The sequence below is a fragment of the Capricornis sumatraensis genome, chromosome 23 (assembly GCF_032405125.1).
Source record: "Capricornis sumatraensis isolate serow.1 chromosome 23, serow.2, whole genome shotgun sequence".
NCBI lineage: Eukaryota > Metazoa > Chordata > Mammalia > Artiodactyla > Bovidae > Capricornis > Capricornis sumatraensis.
Genome location: NC_091091.1, coordinates 34916331 through 34937202, shown reverse-complemented (window position 1 = coordinate 34937202; position 20872 = coordinate 34916331). Strand labels below are relative to the sequence as shown.

The following is a 20872-nucleotide window of genomic DNA, read 5'->3' as shown; positions in this document are numbered from 1 at the left end:
ACTCTGTGATACCTTTATGTTGTTATATAGAGGGTCTTCAAGGGTTTAATTCAGAACATTTCTGTGATGAATGACTGGCTCTTGTTCATGTAAACAAAAACCAGCCTGGACCAAGGAACCAAATCTTTTTCATCCGGGTCACAGCCATTTCCCTGAAGAGAGAACTTCCCCTCCCTGCCCCTTCTCACTCCTGGGAAACATGACCAACACTCTTAGAATCTTGTCCCTCATCTGAGGCGTCTCTGCTGCTCCCATGGGACTCTCATTTAAGAGTGACCCTTGTGCTTTTCTAGGATAGGATACTACTTGAACTTAGATTTAGAAAGCTTTGGGCAGTTACAGGAAATACAGCTTTCTACAAACTCACCATATGACCTTGGCACAGTCCCTTTCTCTCTGAACCTTTGTTCCTTGCCATTAGAAAGGATAACTTTTTTTCTTGCATTTAAAATGCTCTAAGGAGCTTTCCTGGTGGTCCAGTGTTTAAGACTCCATGCTCCTGTTGTCAAAGGTCCAGGTTCAGTCTTTAGCTAGAGAACCAGATTTCACATGCTGCAACGAAGAGTTTGCATGCTAAGACCTGGCCCAACCAAATAAATAAATGATGATAAATATGGTAAAAATCTTCTAAAAAATGAATTTAAAAAATAAAATGCTTTGAGTCTACACTAGACATTTAAGACCAGTGCTGTCCAATAGAAATAAAGAGCAAAACACATATATAATTTTAAAGCACACTTAAAATGTTTAAATTTTAAAAACAGGTGAAATTAATTTTAAGAATGTTTTATTTAACTCATACAGCCAAAATACCATCACTTCTATATGGAATCAATAGAGTGGGAAAAAAACACAAAACTGTTAATACAGTTTACATTCTCTTTTGTGGGAGAGGCGCTTTGCCTTTGAAGTTTCGTCTTTACACTTATAGCACATTGCAGTGCAGACGAACCACATTTCACGTGCTCAGTAGCCGCATGTGTCTAGTGGCCTGAGAACCGAACAGTACCGTTTGAGACCATGAGTCACGAGAGAGCCCCATTCAGATGCAGAGTGAACCTGAGGAGGATCATTAAAAGGCCCTGCCTGTAGCCCCATGAATTTCTTAGACCTTGCAAGGTTTGCCTTAATTCATTAAAAGCCTAGTGTGAGTTTGCATTACCCATGAGGTCTTTTTCAAAAACTGGAAAATTAGAAGTCAGTTTTGAGGCAGAAGAAGGACAAAGGCCCTGCAAATCCCTAGATAGGCCCACAGTGTTATCTCCTCAATTCCCAAATCCCCAAACTGAGAAAGCCAGAAGTTTGTGTGTGTGTATAAGGTTGGCACTGGTTAATTTGGAGGCATGTGATGTGATGTGAGGGGATATCTGCTCTCTCTAGCCCACTTAACCTACTTGATGCATGTGTCAGGAAGTAGTAAGGGTTCAGATGTTGTTTAGCCACTTCAGTCATGCCTGACTCTTTGCAACCCCATGGACTGTAGCCTGCCAGGCTCCTCTGTCCATGGGATTTCCCAGGCAAAAATACTGGACTGGGTTGCCATTTCCTTCTCCAGGGGATCCTCCTGACCCAGGGATCAAACCCATGTCTCCTGCTTGGCAGGTGGATTCTTGACCACTCAGCCAGCTTAGCTTGAGTGTTTGTATATTTTGCTGTAGAAATATTAATGGGTTTTATTCTTGTTTCCACAGACCTTGCTGGTAGGTTGTACACCATGATCCTTTTCTAGAATTTGAAATGTACTGACTTTCCAAACACCTCTGGTTTTGTGGGTTTCAAAGAAGAGATCATGGACCTGTAGTTGAATTTTTCAAATCTTTTGATTGTAACCATCATAAGAAATGTATTTTACATTGTATGTCAGGACACACATGTTAAAAACAAAGGTTTTACGGAAGATTACATTCCTTTTCTAAGCTGCTGGCAGCTCACTGAGTTGACAGCATAGCCCACTAAAGGGCCGTGTCCAGTTTATGAGCACTGCAGAAGGCTCTGTACTGGGGACCATGGAGAGCAGTTCAAGGACATGGACGTTAGTCAGAAAACAGAAGAGATGTGCTCCTGGCAGGAGACAACCCCCCTTAACCCTGTTCATCTATCCCTAGGCCTGCTGCTTCTTGTGGTTTAAATGAACCATCACAGCTTCGCCTTCAGTGTCTGTGGGCCATTATCAGCTGTTTTACTGGTGGTTTCGGTACCATATTGGTCATCCAAGAAAATGACCTGGCTTTGTGCTTGGGCCTGTCAAAGGGGGCAGGAAATTAAGATTACTCTTGGGCCATTTTATGGCTTTGGGAAATCAAGGTACACCTCATAAAAGAGGTGGTTTACATGAAGCCACCATTTGTTCAAACTTTACTTAACACATGAATAAGGATTTTTTGATCACTGGTGAGTAATCCCGTTTATGTGAGAAAGGTTCAAAGGTTGTTGGCAAGTTCAAAGGTAGTTGGCAAGTTCAAAGGTAGCTTCAGGCATGGCTGGACCTAGGAACTCCAGCAATGTAGATAGGGCTCTTTTTCTCCAGTTACCAGCTTTTTTTCTCTGAGCGCTGGCTACATCCTCAGACTGGAAAGGGTGGGAGGGGACAGGGTTGACGGCAACTCTAAGTACATATTCTCATGGTTTATTTTCTGAAGACAGGAAAGATCTCTTTCTCCCAAAGCCAGCTGAGCAAATCCTAGGGAAAATTCTGTTCTTGCTTGAACCCATCACTGGGGCGTAACGAATGGCCAGTCCTCAGCTATGTCCCCACCTCCTATGGCTCAGGTGCAGTCAGCCAAATCTGAACCATATGGAATAGGTCCTCCCATTACTGAAAGAAGCGGGAAAGAATAGTAAGTAGAGCAAAATAATTAACTTTCATTCATTATTATTTTTAAACTTTTTATGTTAGAGTATAGCCATTTAACAACGTTGTGATCGTTTCAGGTGGACCGTCAAGGCTCTTAGGTGCACATACACATGTATCCATTCTTCCCCCAACTGCCCTCTCATCCAGGCTGCTACATAACATTGAGCAGAGTTCTCTGTACTGTACCGTGGGGCTTTGTTAGTTTTTCATTTGAAATCAAGCAGTGTGTACATTTTTATCCCAAACTCCCTAACTATTCCTTCCTCCCATCCTTCCCCCTGGCAACCGTAAGTTTTCTCTCTAAGTCTGTGGATCTGTTTAGTCTGTTTCCATTTTGTAAATAAGTTCATTTGTATCATTTCGTTTTAGACTCCCCGTGTAAACAGTATCATTTGATATTTCTCCTTCTCTGACTTGATTCACTCAGTGTGGTAATTTCTGTGTCCGGGGGAGATGCGGCAATGGCATTATTTCATTCTTTTTTATGGCTGAGTAATAGTCCACGTATATATATATGTATCATATCTTCTTAATCCACTCCTCTGTTGGTGGACATTTAGGTTGCTTCCTCGTCTTGGCTGTTGTACACAGTGCTGCAGTGAATGTTGAAGTCCACGTTTCCTTTTGGACCATGGTTTTCTCCAGATACATGCCCAGGAATGGTATTGCCAGATCATATGGTACCTCTATTTATAGTTTTTTAAGGACTCTCCATACTGTTCCCCATTAGCTTCCATTCATTACTGATTCCTACCTTTCACAAGGCTGGGAACTGATTCCTTGTTGATGGGGTTCACATAAGGGATTAGATATGGTCTCTGCCTGATTATCAGTTCTCATCCACTGGAGATGTTCTAACCAGCAGAAGCAGGACTGGTCTAGCTGGAAAGCCATTCAGAACTGCCAGCTTTATTAAAATTGATCCTCTGTGTGGGGACTTTTGCTTCCCCACCCCTCCTAGTAGTAAGGGCCATTTTAGGCAGACCATATTTTGTGCTCTCCCACAACTGAACAACCACACCCTCCCCATTTCTGTTCCATCCTTCTGGTCTGACCCTGGCACTGAGGAGTCAGCTTGGGGATGGCAAGCTCTTTCCCAGCTCTTTTGCTCCCTGAGCCAAGAGTTGCAGCTGCCACCATTGTTTCTCCTGTCAGACTGCCCTGGAGGGCTCGGCTGTCTTGAAATCCATCAGTGTTGCCTGGAATAAGTGAAAGTCTTTTTTTGAGGTCCTTCCCCTGGATGTCATGCCCTGCTCTGCTTCTACCCGCTGGGCCTTTGGAATTTCCCTTTCAGTTTTCCTTCCCATCTTATTCCTGAGGTGGGCAGAAGTTTGTGTTCACTGTCCTTTATCCATGGGTCTCTGCCCTCAGCCCAAGCCTTGATGACATTTTATCCCAGGCTGCTCAAGGTACTTTTCTTCCTGGATATTTTCCCCACACTTTGCTTTCATTAGAATGTTTTTTATTTCTACTCTCTGGAGTAATAAGCAAATCTTTACCAATAAAAAGTAGACTTGGATAATGGAATAAACTCTAGGTTTGAGGTCAGAAGGATCTGTTGTTGATTCTGAGCCCTGACGTTTACAATGTGACCCTCCTTTGGCCTCAGGTCTCCCCTCTGTGAAATGGGGATGATGATGCCTACCCAGCAGGATGAACTGAAATTGTATCTGCAGATAGCTGGTCCAGATTCCAGGCTCAAAAAAAAATATGCTGTGGTAGTTGACTCTCCCTTGGCAAGCGAGAGAACCCAGCTCAATCTGGCTTAATCAAAAAATGGGATGTCCTGGCTGTCCATAACTGAGTGCTGGAGGAGAAGGCTAGTTAGACTCGGGGCTGAGCGGTCAGAATATCTAGGCTCTATTTTCCTTCCTTGGGAGGCTCTTCCTGGAGATGGCCAAGATGGCCCCAGACTGACATGCTAGCAGCTCAAAGATCAAGAAATAGTTCCAGGAAGAGTCCCAAGGCTGATGCCCATTAGTTTGGCTCTCCTCACGAAGCCATCTCTAAGCCAATCACTGTGGCTAAGGGAATGAAACACTCTGATTTGCTGACTCCAAGGTCATGTGGCTGTCATGGAGTCAGGGGTGGGGCTTCTACTTCTATATAAGACACAAATACAGTTGGGTAAAAGGGTTTCCCAAAGAGAAATTGGGTGCAAACGAGAAGGGCAAGTGGATGCTGGGAAGGGAGGAAACCTGTGGTAAGAGTCACTGTACACGTTCTTGGGTTGTCCCTGCTGAGGCAGTGTCTGCAGTGGTGTTACGCTCTCTGCCCATTGGAATGTTACCTGGGATGCTGTCAACGGGTGTTGCCCAGGCTGGGGTTAGACAGCGTGGGAAACAAGCACAGGACCTGGTAGCCACCCCTCCGTTCACAGCCTACCACTCACTCTTGTTCTGCACATAGGTTTCTGGTGTCAGTTTAAGCTGGACTAGGGAGCAATGGAAAGCTTGGAAAACCCTCACTTATTTATTTTCAGCATTATGTGTTTCGAGAAATATGGTTCTCCAGAGGGGTTCAACCCAAATTCCACCTCAGTTACCCTTGCTGCCTTTCTGCCAGGGCATAGTTTAGTAGTCCTGCAAAAACAAACAAAGATATTTCCGATCACTTTTTTGAAACTGTTCTACTAAACTGACAGTGTGTTTATGTGTGGGTGGGTGGGTGGGTGTGAGTGAGTGTGTGTTTATGGAGCGTCTTCCACATCCATTTTGTAGGAGGGATTTAGATTTTATTTAACAGTGGCTCAGATGGTAAAGAATCTGCCAGCAATTCAGGAGACCTGGGTTCAAAATCTGAGTCGGGAAGATCCCCTGGAGGAGGACATGGCAACCTATTCCAGTATTCTTGCCTGGAGAATTCCATGGACAGAGGAGCCTGGCGGGCTACAGTCCATGGGGTTGCAAAGAGTCAGACACGACTGAGCTACTTTACATACATATACATATAGCAACTAACATTTACCTTAGTATGTGTACTTAATGGAATTATTTTGTGACCTTTATACCAATGCTATGAAATGCAGATACTGTTACTAATCCCATTTTACAAATGAGGAAACTGAAGCACAGAGAGGTCAGTTAAGCTCCAAATGCCACACAGCCTGTATGTGGTGAAACCAACCCAAGGCTGAGCCATGATTTGGAATTAGGATTAAGCAGTTTAAGTTTGCAACCTGGTACAAGTGGGAAGGACATGGAGGACACTGCTTTCTCTGGACCAAGAACCAAGTGTGAAAGGTACTTGTTGTTCAGTCATTCAGTCGTGTCTGACTTTCTGCAATCCCATGAACTGCAATCCCATGAAGCAAAATAGTGGAGGCTCCTCTGTCCTCCACTATCTCCTGGTGAACGAGTGACTGATAGTTGTTCAGTCATGTCCAATGCTTTGCAACCCTGTGGACTGTAGCCTGCCAGGCTCCTTTGTCCATAGAATTCTCCAGGCAAGAATACTTGAGTGGTATTAAAGAAATGCCAATCAAAACTGCAGTGAGATATCACCTCACACGGGTCAGAATGGCCATCAAAAACAGTCTACAAACAATAAATGCTGGAGAGAGTGTGGAGAAAAGGGAACGCTTATGCACAGTTGGTGGGAATGTAAATTGATACAGCCACCATGGAAGATGGTATGGAGATTCCTTAAAAAACTAGGAATAAAACCACCATATGACCCAGCAATCCCACTCCTAGGCATATACCCTGACGAAACCAAAATTGAAAAAGACACAGGTATCCCACTGTTCATTGCAGCATGATTTACAATAGCTAGAACATGGAAGCAACCTAGATGTCCATCAACAGATGAATGGATAAAGAAGTTGTGGTACATATACGCAATGGAATATTACTCAACCACAAAAAGGAACAGTTCTTTTGAGTCAGTTCTAATGAGGTGGATGAACCTAGAGCCTATTATACAGAGTGAAGTTAAGTCAGAGAAAAATATATATCGCATACTAACACATATATATGGAATCTAGAAAAATAGTACTGAAGAATTTATCTGCAGGGCAGCAATGGAGAAACAGAATAGACTTATGGACATGAGGGGAGGGGGGGAGAGGGTGAGAGAGAGTAAATGGAAACTTACATTCAGTTCAGTTTAGTTCAGTCGCTCAGTCGCGTCCGACTCTTTGCGACCCCATGAATCCCTGTCCATCACCAGCTCCCAGAGTTCACTCAGACTCAGGTCCATCGAGTCGGTGATGCCATCCAACCATATCATCCTCTGTCGTCCCCTTCTCCTCCTGCCCCCAATCCCTCCCAGCATCAGAGTCTTTTCCAATGAGTCAACTCTTCGCATGAGGTGGCCAAAGTACTGGAGTTTCAGCTTTAGCATCATTCCTTCCAAAGAAATCCCAGGACTGATCTCCTTCAGAATGGACTGATTGGATCTCCTTGCAGTCCAAGGGACTCTCAAGAGTCTTCTCCAACACCACAGTTCGAAAGCATCCATTCTTCGGCACTCAGCCTTCTTCACAGTCCAACTCTCGCATTACCATGTGTAAAATAGGTAGCCAACAGGAATTTGCTGTATGGCTCAGGAAACTCAAACAGGGGCTCTGTGTCAACCTAGAGGGGTGGGATGGGGAGGGAGATGAGAGGGAGATTCAAAAGAGAGAGGATATATGTACACCTATGGCTGATTCATTGTTGAGGTTTGACAGAAAACAACAAAATTCTGTAAAGCAATTATCCTTCAATTAAAAAATAATTCAAAAAAAAAAAAAGAGAATGCTGGAGTGGGTTGCCATTCTTTCTCTAACCATCTCCTGGAGTTTGCTCAAATTCATGTCCATTGAGCCGGTGGTGCTATCTAACCATCTCATCCTCTGTCGCCCCCTTTTCCTCTTGCCTTCAGTCTCACCCAGCATCAGGGTCTTTTCCAAAAGGTACATGAGCACCCCCCTCCCTGCCCCCATCCCCTACCCCAGGCTGCCCAGGACATTCTAGCAGTTCACAGGGAGTGTGAGGAATTTCAGGTCCAGTAGCCACCAGGGTCCAGGCCAGGCAAAGAGGCTAGGGGGCTGGGAGGCCTTTGTCTTCTAGCCCAGCCTCCTTGAGCCCCAAGGAAGGGCTCTTGACTAGGTAGGGCAGGGGGCACTGGATCAGGCTGGGGTAGCCTACTGCTGGCTGATCCCAAGGTCAAGGTGGTGGTGGTTTTGGACTGCTGTGGCTGATTTTGACCTTGGTGGTGGAGGCCTGAACAGGATCAACAGGCCGCACTAGTACATCAGCCCAATGGTGTGTCATTCCTGTTGCCAAAAGCTGGAAAGAAACAGGACATCTGAAGAGGACGGTGATTATTTTTTCTTTCCATACATTTGTAGTTTCTGTTCTTTTTGTCCAACAGTGAATAAGGACAAACTTCAATTTGCAGCCAAAACCGAAAGCAGAGCGGCCCCTGGGCAGCATCTTCTCTCCGTGTAATAACTCACTGCTCTTTTGTGTTGATGAACAGGGAAGGATATAAAGAAGGAATGAAAAATTTCCCAGAACTCCTCCACAGAGCGATAACCACTGCTATTTCCCAGACTTCTTCTTTTTTTTTTTTTTTTCTCTATTAGACACTGTAGTTCCCAAACTTGCAAAGTGAACTTGAGTGACCCTCGTTCAGAGACTGCAATGGTTTGCACCAGTTGTTATGGGCCCTGCCACGCAGGGAGCCACCCAGCTGAACCTCTGCGCCTCCCACCCGCATAACTGAGTCTGAATGAAGCCAGTCTTCTGGCAGATTGCATTTAAGGAATGTCCTCACTGAGCCAGGGGAACAAAGGCCCCCTGGGCCCCAAAGCCTCTTTGTCTGGCCGGGACCCTGATGGCTGCTAGAACCTGGCTGCCCCCCACCACCACCACCACCCACCCGCCTCTATGGCCTGAACTGCTGGAGTGCCCTGGGGGTCGAGCTCCTTCAGCCCTAGGTTCCTGGTCTCTGGGGGAGCAGCCACCTCCATGCCCTTACCAACTGCACCCTGGAGAAAGTTCTCCCAGCAGAATGCTGTCCAGGTGTGAGATAGGCCCAGTGCTAGGGGCTGCCTCTGGGTGGTCCTCCCAGAGCTGTTAACTGTGGGGACCTGAATTGTGGTCTGTAACTGGTGAGCCCTCTGCCCGATCCTACTGGACAAACCTGCCCAGATACTTCCAGTGCAAGACAATTCAGGAGGAGCCTTCACTGAGGGTGGGTGGGTGTCTGTGTGTGTCTCTGAAAGCCTTATGCTCAGCAGATGTTTTCCAAGCATCGACTTTTGAGCAAAACACTGTTTAAGCATAGTGTGGCAGTTGCTCAATCATGTCCGACTCTTTGCGACTCCATGGACTGTAGCCCGCCAGGCTCCTCTGTCCGTGGGATTTCCCAGGCAAGAATACTGGAGTGGGTTGTCATTCATAGTGGGGGAAACCAAACCAGAAGATGTGGTCCCTACCTACTCAGAGCTTTCAACCTCACTGGGGACTAAGGACTTGCATTCATGGGACAAATAGAAAATTAGAGATGGAAGAATCGCCAAATAATAGCCCCTCTGATTTGGATTGGGTGGCCAGGTGGTGCTTCTGGGCAGGTTGAAGCAGAGGGAAAGTGGCCCTTGGCCTCTCGGCCTTGCTGTGCTTAGTTTGATGTCTTTAGCGGTTGCTGTGTGAATTTCCGAGGGGCCATATCTAAGCGGCTCCGGTTCCAGCTGGCTCCGTCACTGGGGTTGGAATTCTGCTCTTGGGGAGGTTTGTTCCATCTGAGAGGTCACCAGTGAGCAGCTCAAGTTGTTTTTCCAGGAGTGCAAGCCGTGGCAGAGCATCTGTGCACTCTGTTCAAGCCCACACAGCTAATCTGGAAGGGCAGAGAGCAGCCTTTTCTTGGAGAAAGTGTTTAAGTGATGAGACTCTGAGATAGGTGAGAAAAGGCAGATCTTGCAAAAAAAAAAAAAAAAAAAAAAGGATGACAGACTGACCTTGAAGGTCAGGCTCAGCAGGGAGCAACGCAGTCACAGCCCTGGTAAAGGGAGCACGGCCGTCTCCCCCTCGCTGGTTCTTGGAGATGGAGATAAAAACTCCTGGAGTATTTATCCTGGAGAAAGTTATTTACATTTCTGGCTACTCTCCTGAGGTCCAAGCAGACAGGATCAGTGATAGCCCACTGAGGAGGGTAGCCTGCAAATCTTGTGGGTGCTGATTGTCAGTGATAAGAACTCCCGCTTGTTCAAGCAGGACAAAGAACTGAGTTCTGTGATGTGTCAACACAAAGACTTCTTGGTTCTTGTCTTCCGCACTTCCCTTCCTCACTGTCTAGAAGGGAAAAGATTTTAGAAGAAAAAAAAAAGATATTTTCAAGTGTATCTAACTTTATATACACTTTGCTGGTAGAGGTCTGCATAGTCAAAGCTGTGGTTTTTTCAGTAGTCTTGTATGGATGTGAGAGTTGGACCATAAAGAAGGGTGAACACCAAAGAAATGATGCTTTCTAGTTGTGGGGCTGGAGAAGACTCTTGAGAGTCCCATGGACTGCAAGGAGATCAAACCAGTCACTTCTGAAGGAAATCAACCCTGAATACTCATTGGAAGGACTGATGCTGAAGCTGAAGCTCCAGTACTTTGGCCACCTGATGTGAAGAGCCAACTCATTGGAAAAGACCCTGATGCTGGGAAAGATTGAGGGCAAGAAGAGAAGGAGGCAACAGAGGATGAAATGGTTGGATGGCATCACCGACTCAATGGACACGAGTTTGAACAAACTCTGGGAGATAGTGAGGGACAAGGATCCCTAGTGTGCTGCAATCCATGGGGTCACAAAGAGTCGAATACGACTTAGGGACTGAACAACAATTTTATGTAACAATCATGAACCTAAAAAGCTCTCCATGTGAAATCAGAACTGAGTTATATAGCAGCACTATGGTTGTTTTGAAGGACTCTTATACATAGTTTTTTAAATTTAGAAGACTTTTCATGAAGCAACCATCATACCTTTTATCTCTCTGGCTCATCACCTTGGCTGCATGGTAGAATCGTCTGGAAAGTTTTGAGAACTCCTGAGGCCCAGACCACACTCAGAGCAATTACAGCAGGAGCTCTGGGGACAGACCAGGCATCAGGAATATTTTTTGAACTCCCCAGGTGATTCCAGTGTGCAGGCTTTGGTAAGAATCACCGCTTTGTCTTTTGTATGTCTTTTGTTTGTATGCCCTGAGTGGTCATCCATTTGGTGTTCAAGTCATGCCCTTGAAAGTCAGCAAGAGGGTGCTTCAAGAGCATGGAAAACTGGTGGGAGGACACAGAGACCAGCAGTGTCTGTGCTGAAGCCCCCAGCAGAGAAGATACCTTTGAGTTTATGGAGACATATGGGCTTGTGGGGTGGAATAGTACACAGCAATCAAAAGGAACAGAGTCCTCATACATGTACAATGATGGACAGATCTGAGATGCCCTATGTTCAGTAAAAGGATCATCATTCTCCAGTCTTGAGAGTCCCATGCAGTCGTGAGAGCCTCCTGCAGGTTGCCAGGGCCTGGGAGTGAGGAAGGAGCCACCTGCAAAAGGGCACAAAGGAACTGTTTGGGTGATAGAAATGTTCTGCCTCTTGATTGTGGTGATAATTGCCACAGCTGAGTGTGTTTGTCAAAACAATAGAACTGTGCAGTAGAAACAGGACGTTACTGTGTACAGAAATGATAGCCCAATTAACAAGTTTTTTTATGTAATAAAATCCCTCATTAATAATGAAGGGTTAAACAGAAGGTGGTATATCCATACAAGGGAACATTGCTCAGCCATAAGAAGTAATGAAACACTATACATGCTATAGCTTGGATTGATCTTAAAATCGTGATGAATCATGAAAGAAGTTAGGCTCTGAAAGTCACATACTATATGATTGCATTTGCATGAAATATCCAGAATTGGCAAATCCGTAGAGACAGAAAGCAGAATTGTGTTTGTCATAAATTAGGGGAGGAAAGGATGGAGAGCTACTGCCTAATGAGTTTGTGATGAAACAGTTCTGGAACTAGATAGTGGTGGTGATATTTGCATGGCATTGAGACGCCGAATTGTAAACTTTAAAGTTGCTAAAGTAAATAAACACAAAGTTATATTGTGTTACTACCATAAAAAAAAGAAACCTACTTCCTATCAACATGCCTGGCACATACCCACCAGTACATCGGGTACTTGGTAAAGGTTGACTTGGCATTTGGCTCTTGTAAAGAAAGAAGGCTTTGACCTCCTTAAAGGGCTAGGGGGAGGGAATCTCCTTTTAGGTGGAGCAAAGGGGCATGTTTTCCAAATGTTCATTCTTTTTCTTTTTTATAATTATTTTTAAAAATAACCATGTATTTTTTGGCTGTGCAGGGTCTTTGTTGCTGCACAAGCTTTTCTCTAGTTGCGGGAACCAGGGGCTACTCTTTGTTGCAGTGTGCGGGCTTCTCATTGCAGTGGCTTCTCATTGCAGAGCATGGGGGCTGGGGCGAGAGAGCTTCAGGGGCTGAAGTACATGGGCTCAGTAGTTGCGGCTCCCGGGCTCTAGAGCACAGGCTTAGTAATTGTGGCACATGGGCGTAGATGCTCCACAGCATTTGGGCTCTTCCTGGACCAGGGGTCGAACCCTTGTCTCCCACACTGGCAGGCAGATGCTTCACCACTGAGCCACCAGGGAAGCCCCAAAAGTTCATTGTTGAGAACTTGAGGATTCTCTAGGCGCAGAAGAAATCTGCTGGCATTTTCTGGTTTCCATGGCAACCCACCTGCAGCCGTTGCTTATCACAGAAACTGTCACCAGTTTCATGACTTCAATTGGTCTTCAGCAGTGGGTTTCATGCAGATAATATATTTATAGTGGCTCATGTTAGGAACCAGTGGGATACGGAGGGGAATGCATGTCTTTATACTTAAAGAAGAGTTCTGCTTAGTTTTATGTTTGGAAGGACAATCACCCTGAATCGTGGGTCTTCAGCACATGCAGCTGAACAAATAAAAATACGTGCATAAAACAGCAGGGGAACCACGAGGAGCAGCTTTTTTGGCATGTTGGGAAGACATGTATGTTTGGGAACTTAGTGACCACAAAGCGGGACTGCCTCAGAATGAGCGGAACCAGGGGAGGAGGTCTTCGGGAGGCAGAGCCTGGCTGGGCTGAGGGCAGTGAATCGCACAGCTGACCCGTCCAGCTCCGCGTGGGCCTTGCGAGTCCTGAACAAGAATCTTATTGATGAGCTGTCAGATCGTGAGCAGACAGCTCTGAACTTGAACAGAGGCAGGATGCAAAGACTGCACAAGGGCCTACAGTTTCCACAGTGAACAACACGCTTATTTTCCCCTCCCTCCGCTGGAGGACCAGGAAGAGACCAAAATGAGTGGTTTGGGGGAGGATGGGATGGGGGAAGGGAACTGAGCACGTTCCAGGGTCTCAATGAAAGGGCCGCATTCCTCTGAGCTCTGAGGGCTTTAAAATGTCACTGGGGTTGGCGCAAGATTGGGGCCTCGCTTTTATCGGTTGCTGTTTTCAAGGATCTGAGCTCTTGGTTTCCCCTTCTTTTCCAAAGTTTGCTTCACGCCACTTGGCTTTGACGAAAGCAGGTACATGAATATCTGCTTTGGCTAACTGAAATCCACCCAAAGAGGATTTTCGTTTTTCCAGAAAAAGATGGTCGCTGCTTCACCTTCTGCTTGTTTGGCTTGTGAAAGTCTTCATTGGAACGCTTTGCTTTGGAATCGGGGGACCCTGTGGCTGGACCCTGGAGGGTACGATCTCAGAAGCATCCCTGGCCTCTTCTGTGTTTAGTACCTTGTCAGAGGCCCAGACTTCCAGAGGCTGACCCTTGACCAGAACCGGGCTCAGGCCTAGCCCAGAATGTAGATCTGGTACAAACCGAGACAACCTTGAGCAGCTGGACTTTGACAGTGAGGTCTGTAGGGAGGCAGAGCTGGCCAGGGAGCTCGGTCATGGGAGGCTTTGTGGACAAGAGACCTGGGGAGACCTTGAGGGACGACATGGATCCAGAGAAGAGGGAGCTGACCTCCGGGCTTTGTGACTTCTGCTGCTTCTGGTCCTGTCTTTCTCCAACCCCGGGGCTTACCTTTCACCTAGCTCAGCTCTTTTCATGAGAAAGGAAGCTTTCTGCTTTCTCAGTGTTCCCCATCTGCCCATCTTTCCCGTCGGCCTGGCCCATCGGTTCCCCAGCAGCAGGGACCACAGCTGCCCGATTGACTGCAGGGTCCTCAGGCCTGTGTGTCTGGTGGCATTCCACATCTCCTGGCCACCCGTGGGCACCTTCGCTCACAGTCTCCACGTCTGATGGAATGATCACCGAGACCCATGGCCGCTGCCTGTCACGTGTCTTAAGTACAACCCTTCCATCCTGTCCCCTGCTACCTTGTGAAATATGGAGGAACGGGAAGCAGAAGCCGTGATCCAGGGAATCTCTCTGACTTCCCCTGGGGACAGTCTGCAGCCAGCAGACTGGACTGGAGCCCCAGTGCCACTGCTGACTGTGGATGTGACGACTTAGGTTGTAATCCAGCCTCAGGAGCGCACTCTCTGGCTCCACGTTTGCAGGGTGCTCGGGAGAATTGGATTTGGTGGGGGGTGTAGCACCCTGTACTGTCCCAACCGCTGTGATTAGGACACACCGTCCTTGTCATCTGTGCTAATGCAGTCATCTCACCGGTCTCCCTGCCTCCCCTCCCTGTCCCCAGTTCCCTTCTATCGTCCTCCCCACAGTCGGCAGAGTTATTTTACTTCTAGCCTGCTTGGAGAATAGTATTATATGGCTTCCTCCACTGCGTTGCCCAGAGTCCCTGCTGGAAAAGGCACAAACTCCTTAGCAAAGTAGATAAAGAAAGCCCTTAGATCTGCCCACCTGATCTAATTCTGCAGGTCTGGCCACAGAGCCCACCTACTCCCCTTTGAAGCCCACCCACTGTGCCCTCTGCTCTGAGTGCACTGACACACAGAGCTGGTCATGGTTTCTCAGATGCCCGTGTGCTTTCAGTACCTGAATTGTCTGAGTGTCTCATTGCCTTTTCTTTAAATGCCTTTGCCTCTTTCTGGTAAGCTCCTATTCATCCTCAATGACCAGCTTATACATTCCTCCCCCTGAGAACCCCTGAGTTTGTTTCTTTCCTTGGTGCATCCCTGATCCTTGGAGATGTCCCTGGATCCCTTCTGTTTTACCCAGTGTATTCACTGGCACCCCCATTTCCAAGAATCTGGGTCACCTTTGTCTCCCCAGAGCCAGGCACAATGCTTTTCATCCTTTGGCTTGGTAAGTATTTGCTCACATAAGAAATAAACAAAGGCTGTTTTCCAGGAATCGGGCAGCTTTGGGGAATAGCTGAGGATGTGGAAGCAAGGAACACTTTCAGTTCTTGGGCTTATTTTCTTTTTTTGTTAGCAGGGGTAGCAGGAGTAACAGCCCAGCAGAGGTCAGAAGGTCAGGAAAAATGTGGTTGAGATCCTAATTGTTTCTCAAGGTTCTTCCTTATCCACTGCAGCTGAGGTCAAGGAGAAGTGTCACTTATCCTTTGTTTTCCTGAGTTTGCCCTCTTGAAACTCAGTGCTTTTTAGCCTGTGAGTTTCTGCAGCCAACAGGAAACTCATGAATAGCTGTTCAAAATCAAACCAAACCAAACAAAAAACAACACAAAGCCTTACTCTACTATGGCCTCTTCCTAGAAACCTTCCAGCCTTCAGCCTCTTGTCTATCACATGTGAAGTGATATCACCTGCTTGATTCTTGAATTTTTGGTGGCATACCTTGGTCTGTTGATCACGTCACTTCACCTGTGCTGGTCTTGCCCTGCCAACGAGCTTGCAAGAGAACAGAACCACGTGATCCTGATTGCCTTTCCAGTTTTCCAGTAAGTTTAGGCTGAGGGCCTTGCTGAGTGCTGGGCACACTTTAGGGTCTCACCTGGTACAGTAAGTCCCCTGCAATCAAACCTTTAAGTTGTGAACTCTCAAAGATGCGAATGTGCATTGAACACCTAATGGAATTAGAGGCCCAGAGAAAGGATTAAGAGAAGGAACAGGAGGAAGTAACTGAAGAACCAAAGAGATTCATGATGAAGTGAGTGGGAAGGGGAACTGCTTCATTTGAGGAGGCACTGTTCGTTTCCGAGGCATGGGACAGTTCATGAAGGTTGCAGCAGCCATCCAGAATACAATCCCGGGCTACCATGTCTTCTATGACAAGCAAATAGGAGCTGCTACCCAGATGTTGCTGGACCATTTTTTCCCCAGAGAGTAGATAGAACTGAATCCCGCGAGGAACCAGAACCTGTGCCATCAGCATTAGGTGAAAATTGCAGCTTGCCCTCCGTCTCCTATTGTTGACGACCCTTCAGTTCTTCCATCTCCCACATCCTTTCCCTCCTCCGGTCAGTAACTCTTCTTGCCTGTTCACTCATTGCCAGCCCCTGTATGCCAGCGGTCATGCTGTACTACTGGACTTTTCAAGATGCAAACTGTAAGATTCAAAGTGTTCTATTTTTTGTGGTTTTTTTTAAAGTTTTATTTTTACTTTATTTTGCTTTACAATACTGTATTGGTTTTGCCATACATTGACATGAATCAGCCACAGGTGTACATGAGTTCCCAATCCTGAACCCTCCTCCCACCTCCCACCCCATATCATCTCTCTGGATCATCCCCGTGCACCAGCCCCAAGCATCCTGTATCGAACATAGACTGGCAATTCGTTTCTTACCTGACAGTATACATGTTTCAATGCCATTCTCCCAAATCATCCCACCCTCTCCCTCTCCCACAGAGTCTAAAAGTCCATTCTATACATCTGTGTCTCTTTTGCTGTATCGCATAGAGGGTTATCATTACCATCTTTCTAAATTCCATATATATGTGTTAGTATACTGTATTGGTGTTTTTCTTTCTGGCTTACTTCACTCTGTATAATAGGCTCCAGTTTCATCCACCTCATTAGAACTGATTCAAATGTATTCTATTTAATGGCTGAGTAATACTCCATTGTGTATATGTACCACAGCTTTCTTATCCATTCATCTGCTGATGGACATCTAGGTTGTTTCCATATCCTGGCTATTATAAACAGTGCTGCGATGAACATTGGGGTACATGTGTCTCTTTCAATTCTGGTTTCCTCGGTGTGTGTGCCCAGCAGTGGGATTGCTGGGTCATAAGGCAGTTCTATTTCCAGTTTTTAAGGAATCTCCACACTGTTCTCCATAGTGGCTGTAAAAGTATTACACATCTATTACAGTACTATAGAGCCGATTGTGTTAGTTGGGTCCCTAGGCTAACTTTGTTGGACTTAACGAACAAACAGGATTTATGAACACGCTCTCAGAATGGAACTCGTTTGTAGGTCAGACACTTACTAATTCAGTGAGTTCAGGGAACTTTTGCTGGTGCTCTTTCAAAATTCACTCCGTAAAGACTTTGATCAATTTTAAGTAAAACTGGGCAAAAGCCACTGGCCTCTTGGAGACTTCTCAGGGTGCTCTTTCCAGTACATAAGGATGGGGCAGGAGGCTCTGCTGTTGGCCCATGGTTCTTTGCCAAGCAGAGCTACCCAATGCGGCTTCTCTCTCGTCTCGCCTCGCCTATCACTCACCATCTACTCATCTCATCTCTGGCAGAGCTGAGGGCATCTCCCATCCACCCCCTCGTCTGAGTGAGCAGGCTATTTGATCTGACGATCACATGTGTCCATACTTTTGTCACTCTTTGAAATAAACATCCTCATTCTCCTTTTGTTTCCTCCAGCTCTCTCCCAGTCAACGGCAATACTCATTCCAGGGAGTTTGGTTTTCCAGGAATGAAGTCGGAGGCTACTGCCCCACTGAGAGTCAAAGGGGTGTTTGAGCAGAAAGAGGCCACTGAGCTCTCCGTTAGAACTAGGGGAGCATGAGGGCTTCCTTAATAGTCAGGGGGGAAGTTAGCAGATAGTCTCAGATTCTGGTTCAGTTCTGGGGAGCCAGGCCTTTCCGGGATGCTGGAAGAAGGCCCTACATGGAGGTATCAGTTGGGGTGTTGCCAAGAGCTCGGTCTTGGAGTCAGAGAGCAAACCCAGCTCTCTGCTACTGGCTGTGTGGGGCATTATGGGTCTTCTCTGGGCCATGAGGTTTACATCTGCAAAACGGGCATAATGTTACTTACCTCCTAGAGTTGTTATGAGCTAGTAGGTGCCGAGTTTACTCATTCATTTATTCATTCTTTCCATAAACATTCATTCAACACCTATAACAGTGTGAGGTGCCAAGGATTAGGACGGATGTGGTTCTGATTCTCACTGAGCTAACAGACTAGACCAGGGTGAGAAAGACAAAGATGCCCGTTAAAAATGAGCAAGTAAATAACAACTATTATTTCCTTTGTTATTGATGTTACTCATTTACAAATCTTAAAAATGAGGTATATTCTTATTACTAAGAAGTAGCCCTACTTCTAGGCCTAGGGCTATGAAGGCCTAGATGCTGAGTTAGAAAATGATAATAAATAGCTAGTCTGGAGAAGGTGGTCAAGCAAGGCTGCTCTGAGGAGGTGACCTTCCTTTCCTTCCATCACCTTCCGTGGTAGGGAGTGTTAGGGGCAAGGTTTTGTGTTTTTCTCTAAAGCGGAGCTTAGAGATGAGCACTCTAAGGTGGAGAATAAGAAATAACCAGTGATGCCACAGGATGGGAGGAGACAATGACAGAGCTCTTCGTGTGGTTAGCGTAGCATTTCACAAGTGAAGCTGTGCAGAGCTTCACAGGTTTTGTCTTTTACACCAGCCTTGTGAGATGGGTGGGGCCCACGTGGTCTTCTCCATGGGACAGAGGAGGGAACAAGCCTGGAGGTTGTGCGACTGCTCAGAGTTCCCGCAGTAGGTGGTGGAGGGCAGGCCTGGGCCACTCGGTTGCTGCCCCGGAAGCAGAGGCCACAGGTGTGGCCCCTGGCCTGGCGTTCAGACCCATGCTTCTCAGCTTCAAAGGCTCATACTGTTTGTTTCAAAAGCTCAACAGATGAAAAGTTTCTTTTCTAGGAATAAGACATTTCTTGACACCTTTACCATGTATAACAGATCTTTGCTTTCTTTTTTTTCCTTGCGGTCTTCCAAGCTTCTGGTTAGAGAAAAAGAAAAAAAGTGTCTCAAGTCCATCACTGTTAACTCCCTGTGACAGGGAAGAATAAAAATAATTTAATCGTTCAAAAAATAATAATGCTGAAAGCTGTCTACGAAAGACTGAATGTCACAGTAAAAAGTGTACATACTTGTAAAAAAGGGAATTTTTAAACGTTTATTTTCTTTTCATTTTTTAAAATTAAAGGGATAGTTGAATCAATAAGCATGTCAGGTTTATTGCTGCAAAAATAAAATATCTGCATATCAGAATCGAGGTCTGAGAACTACTGACCCCTGGGTCTCACTCCCAGAGGCTTAGATATCCATCTGGGTGTGGCTTGGGCGTCAGGAGTTTGAGAATCTCCCCAGGTGATTCCGATGTAGCCAGGGTTGGAAAGTACTGTTTAGACCCTCAAAGCCGCTGCTGTTAATGAGCACGTTCAGGAGAGCCAGCTGGGCAGGGAGAGCCAAGGTGAGGACCCCACCCGTGAACGCCGCATCCTGTTCTTTTTTTATATATATTTGTATTTATTTGTATATTTGGCTATACTGGGTCTTAGTTGTGGCACTCAGGATCTTTGATCTTCATTGTAGCATGAGAACTGCTAGTTGCTGCATGTGGGATCTGGTTCCCTGACCAGGCGTTGAGCCCGGGTCCCCTGTGTTGGGAGCGTGGAGTCTCAGTCACTGGACCATCAGGAAAGTGTCTGACATTCTGTGCTTGGATGAGATTTAGGTCATTAACAGTAACAACAACGACAGAAATGGTGTGGGGAAGGTCCTGCACCTTCCCAGTTGCCCAGTGCACTAATGATTTCTGCAAGGTGCTTCCAGCTGGAAGTCGACAAGTGCTCCTGTAACAGTGGCACTTGAGAGGCGCCTGTTAGACACCACAGATAAGGGCTGTGGATCCCGAGGCATGGCAGCCCTTAACCACCTTGGGAGTGATGCTGGACTCGTGACATTGATTCTCAGTCAGTGAAGAATCTTGGAGAAAGGTTTTGTTTGTCCAAGCGTGGCTTTTGAGGGGTTGTCTATATTCCTGCAGGGACAGCATAATCACTGTTTCATCTCCCTGGAGTGACTCTGTGTTTCCCCATCTTTGGGGAAAGGATTAACAACTGGGTCAAACACAGCATTTCTTTTGATGGTTGTGGGTTTGATCTGTGTTTGAGTTCCCCAGACCGTGAGCTGTTCTTTACTTGAGGAAGAAAATCCTGTTTCCAGACTCTCATGGCCTGAGAGGCTTGATCGGGACACTTTGACCACTGTCGCTCCAGCAGATGGTGGCCCTGCAGCTTTGGCCGAGGTTGTCCATCCCAAAGCTAAGGGTGTGTTGGCCTGTCCCCACCACCCTGGCGCTGGGAATCACACCTATTGGCTGAGTCCCCTGTGTGCTGCCCGACCTCACCCCACACCCCTCCCCCTGAGACCAGAGGGTCTGTCATGGGATGCTATGAGAGCAGAGGTGTATCTGAGTGGGGCCTTTAGGGAGAAGGCAGCTGCTTTAAGAGTGTCTCCTGTTTTCTGTCTCTAGCCCTGGAGCAGCTGCTGACAGAGCTGGATGACTTCCTCAGGATTCTTGACCAGGAGAATCTGAGCAGCACAGCCGTGGTGAAGAAGAGTGGCCTGGCCGAGCTTCTCCGCTTGTACACCAAGAGCAGCAGTGAGTGTGGTCGGGGCCTTGGTGAAGGGTCGCCACGGAAACGGAGGTGGTCGTCAGTGTGTTAGAGCTGCCGTGATAACAGCCTCGGACTGGGTTAAACAACAGGAACTCATTTTCCCACAGTTCTGGAGGCTAACAATCTGTGATCAAGGTGTTGGCAGCGTTGCTTCTTTCCGAGGCTGATTTCCTTGGTGTGTGTGGATGGTCCTCGTCTCCCCGAGCGTTCGCATCGTCTTCCTGTGCATGCACGCCAGTGTCCAAATCTCTCCTGTAACGACAC

General features: G+C 46.6%; 1 protein-coding gene across 2 annotated transcripts in view; it reads left to right on the top strand.

The window, feature by feature from the left end:
• Positions 1-20872, top strand: part of AFAP1L2 (actin filament associated protein 1 like 2) — a 116494-nt gene that overhangs the window by 53840 nt on the left and 41782 nt on the right. For both annotated transcript variants that reach the window (XM_068961764.1, XM_068961763.1), the window contains exon 2: positions 20464-20592. In XM_068961764.1, the coding sequence (XP_068817865.1) occupies positions 20464-20592 (129 nt within the window). The remainder of the gene's footprint in view (positions 1-20463; positions 20593-20872) is intronic.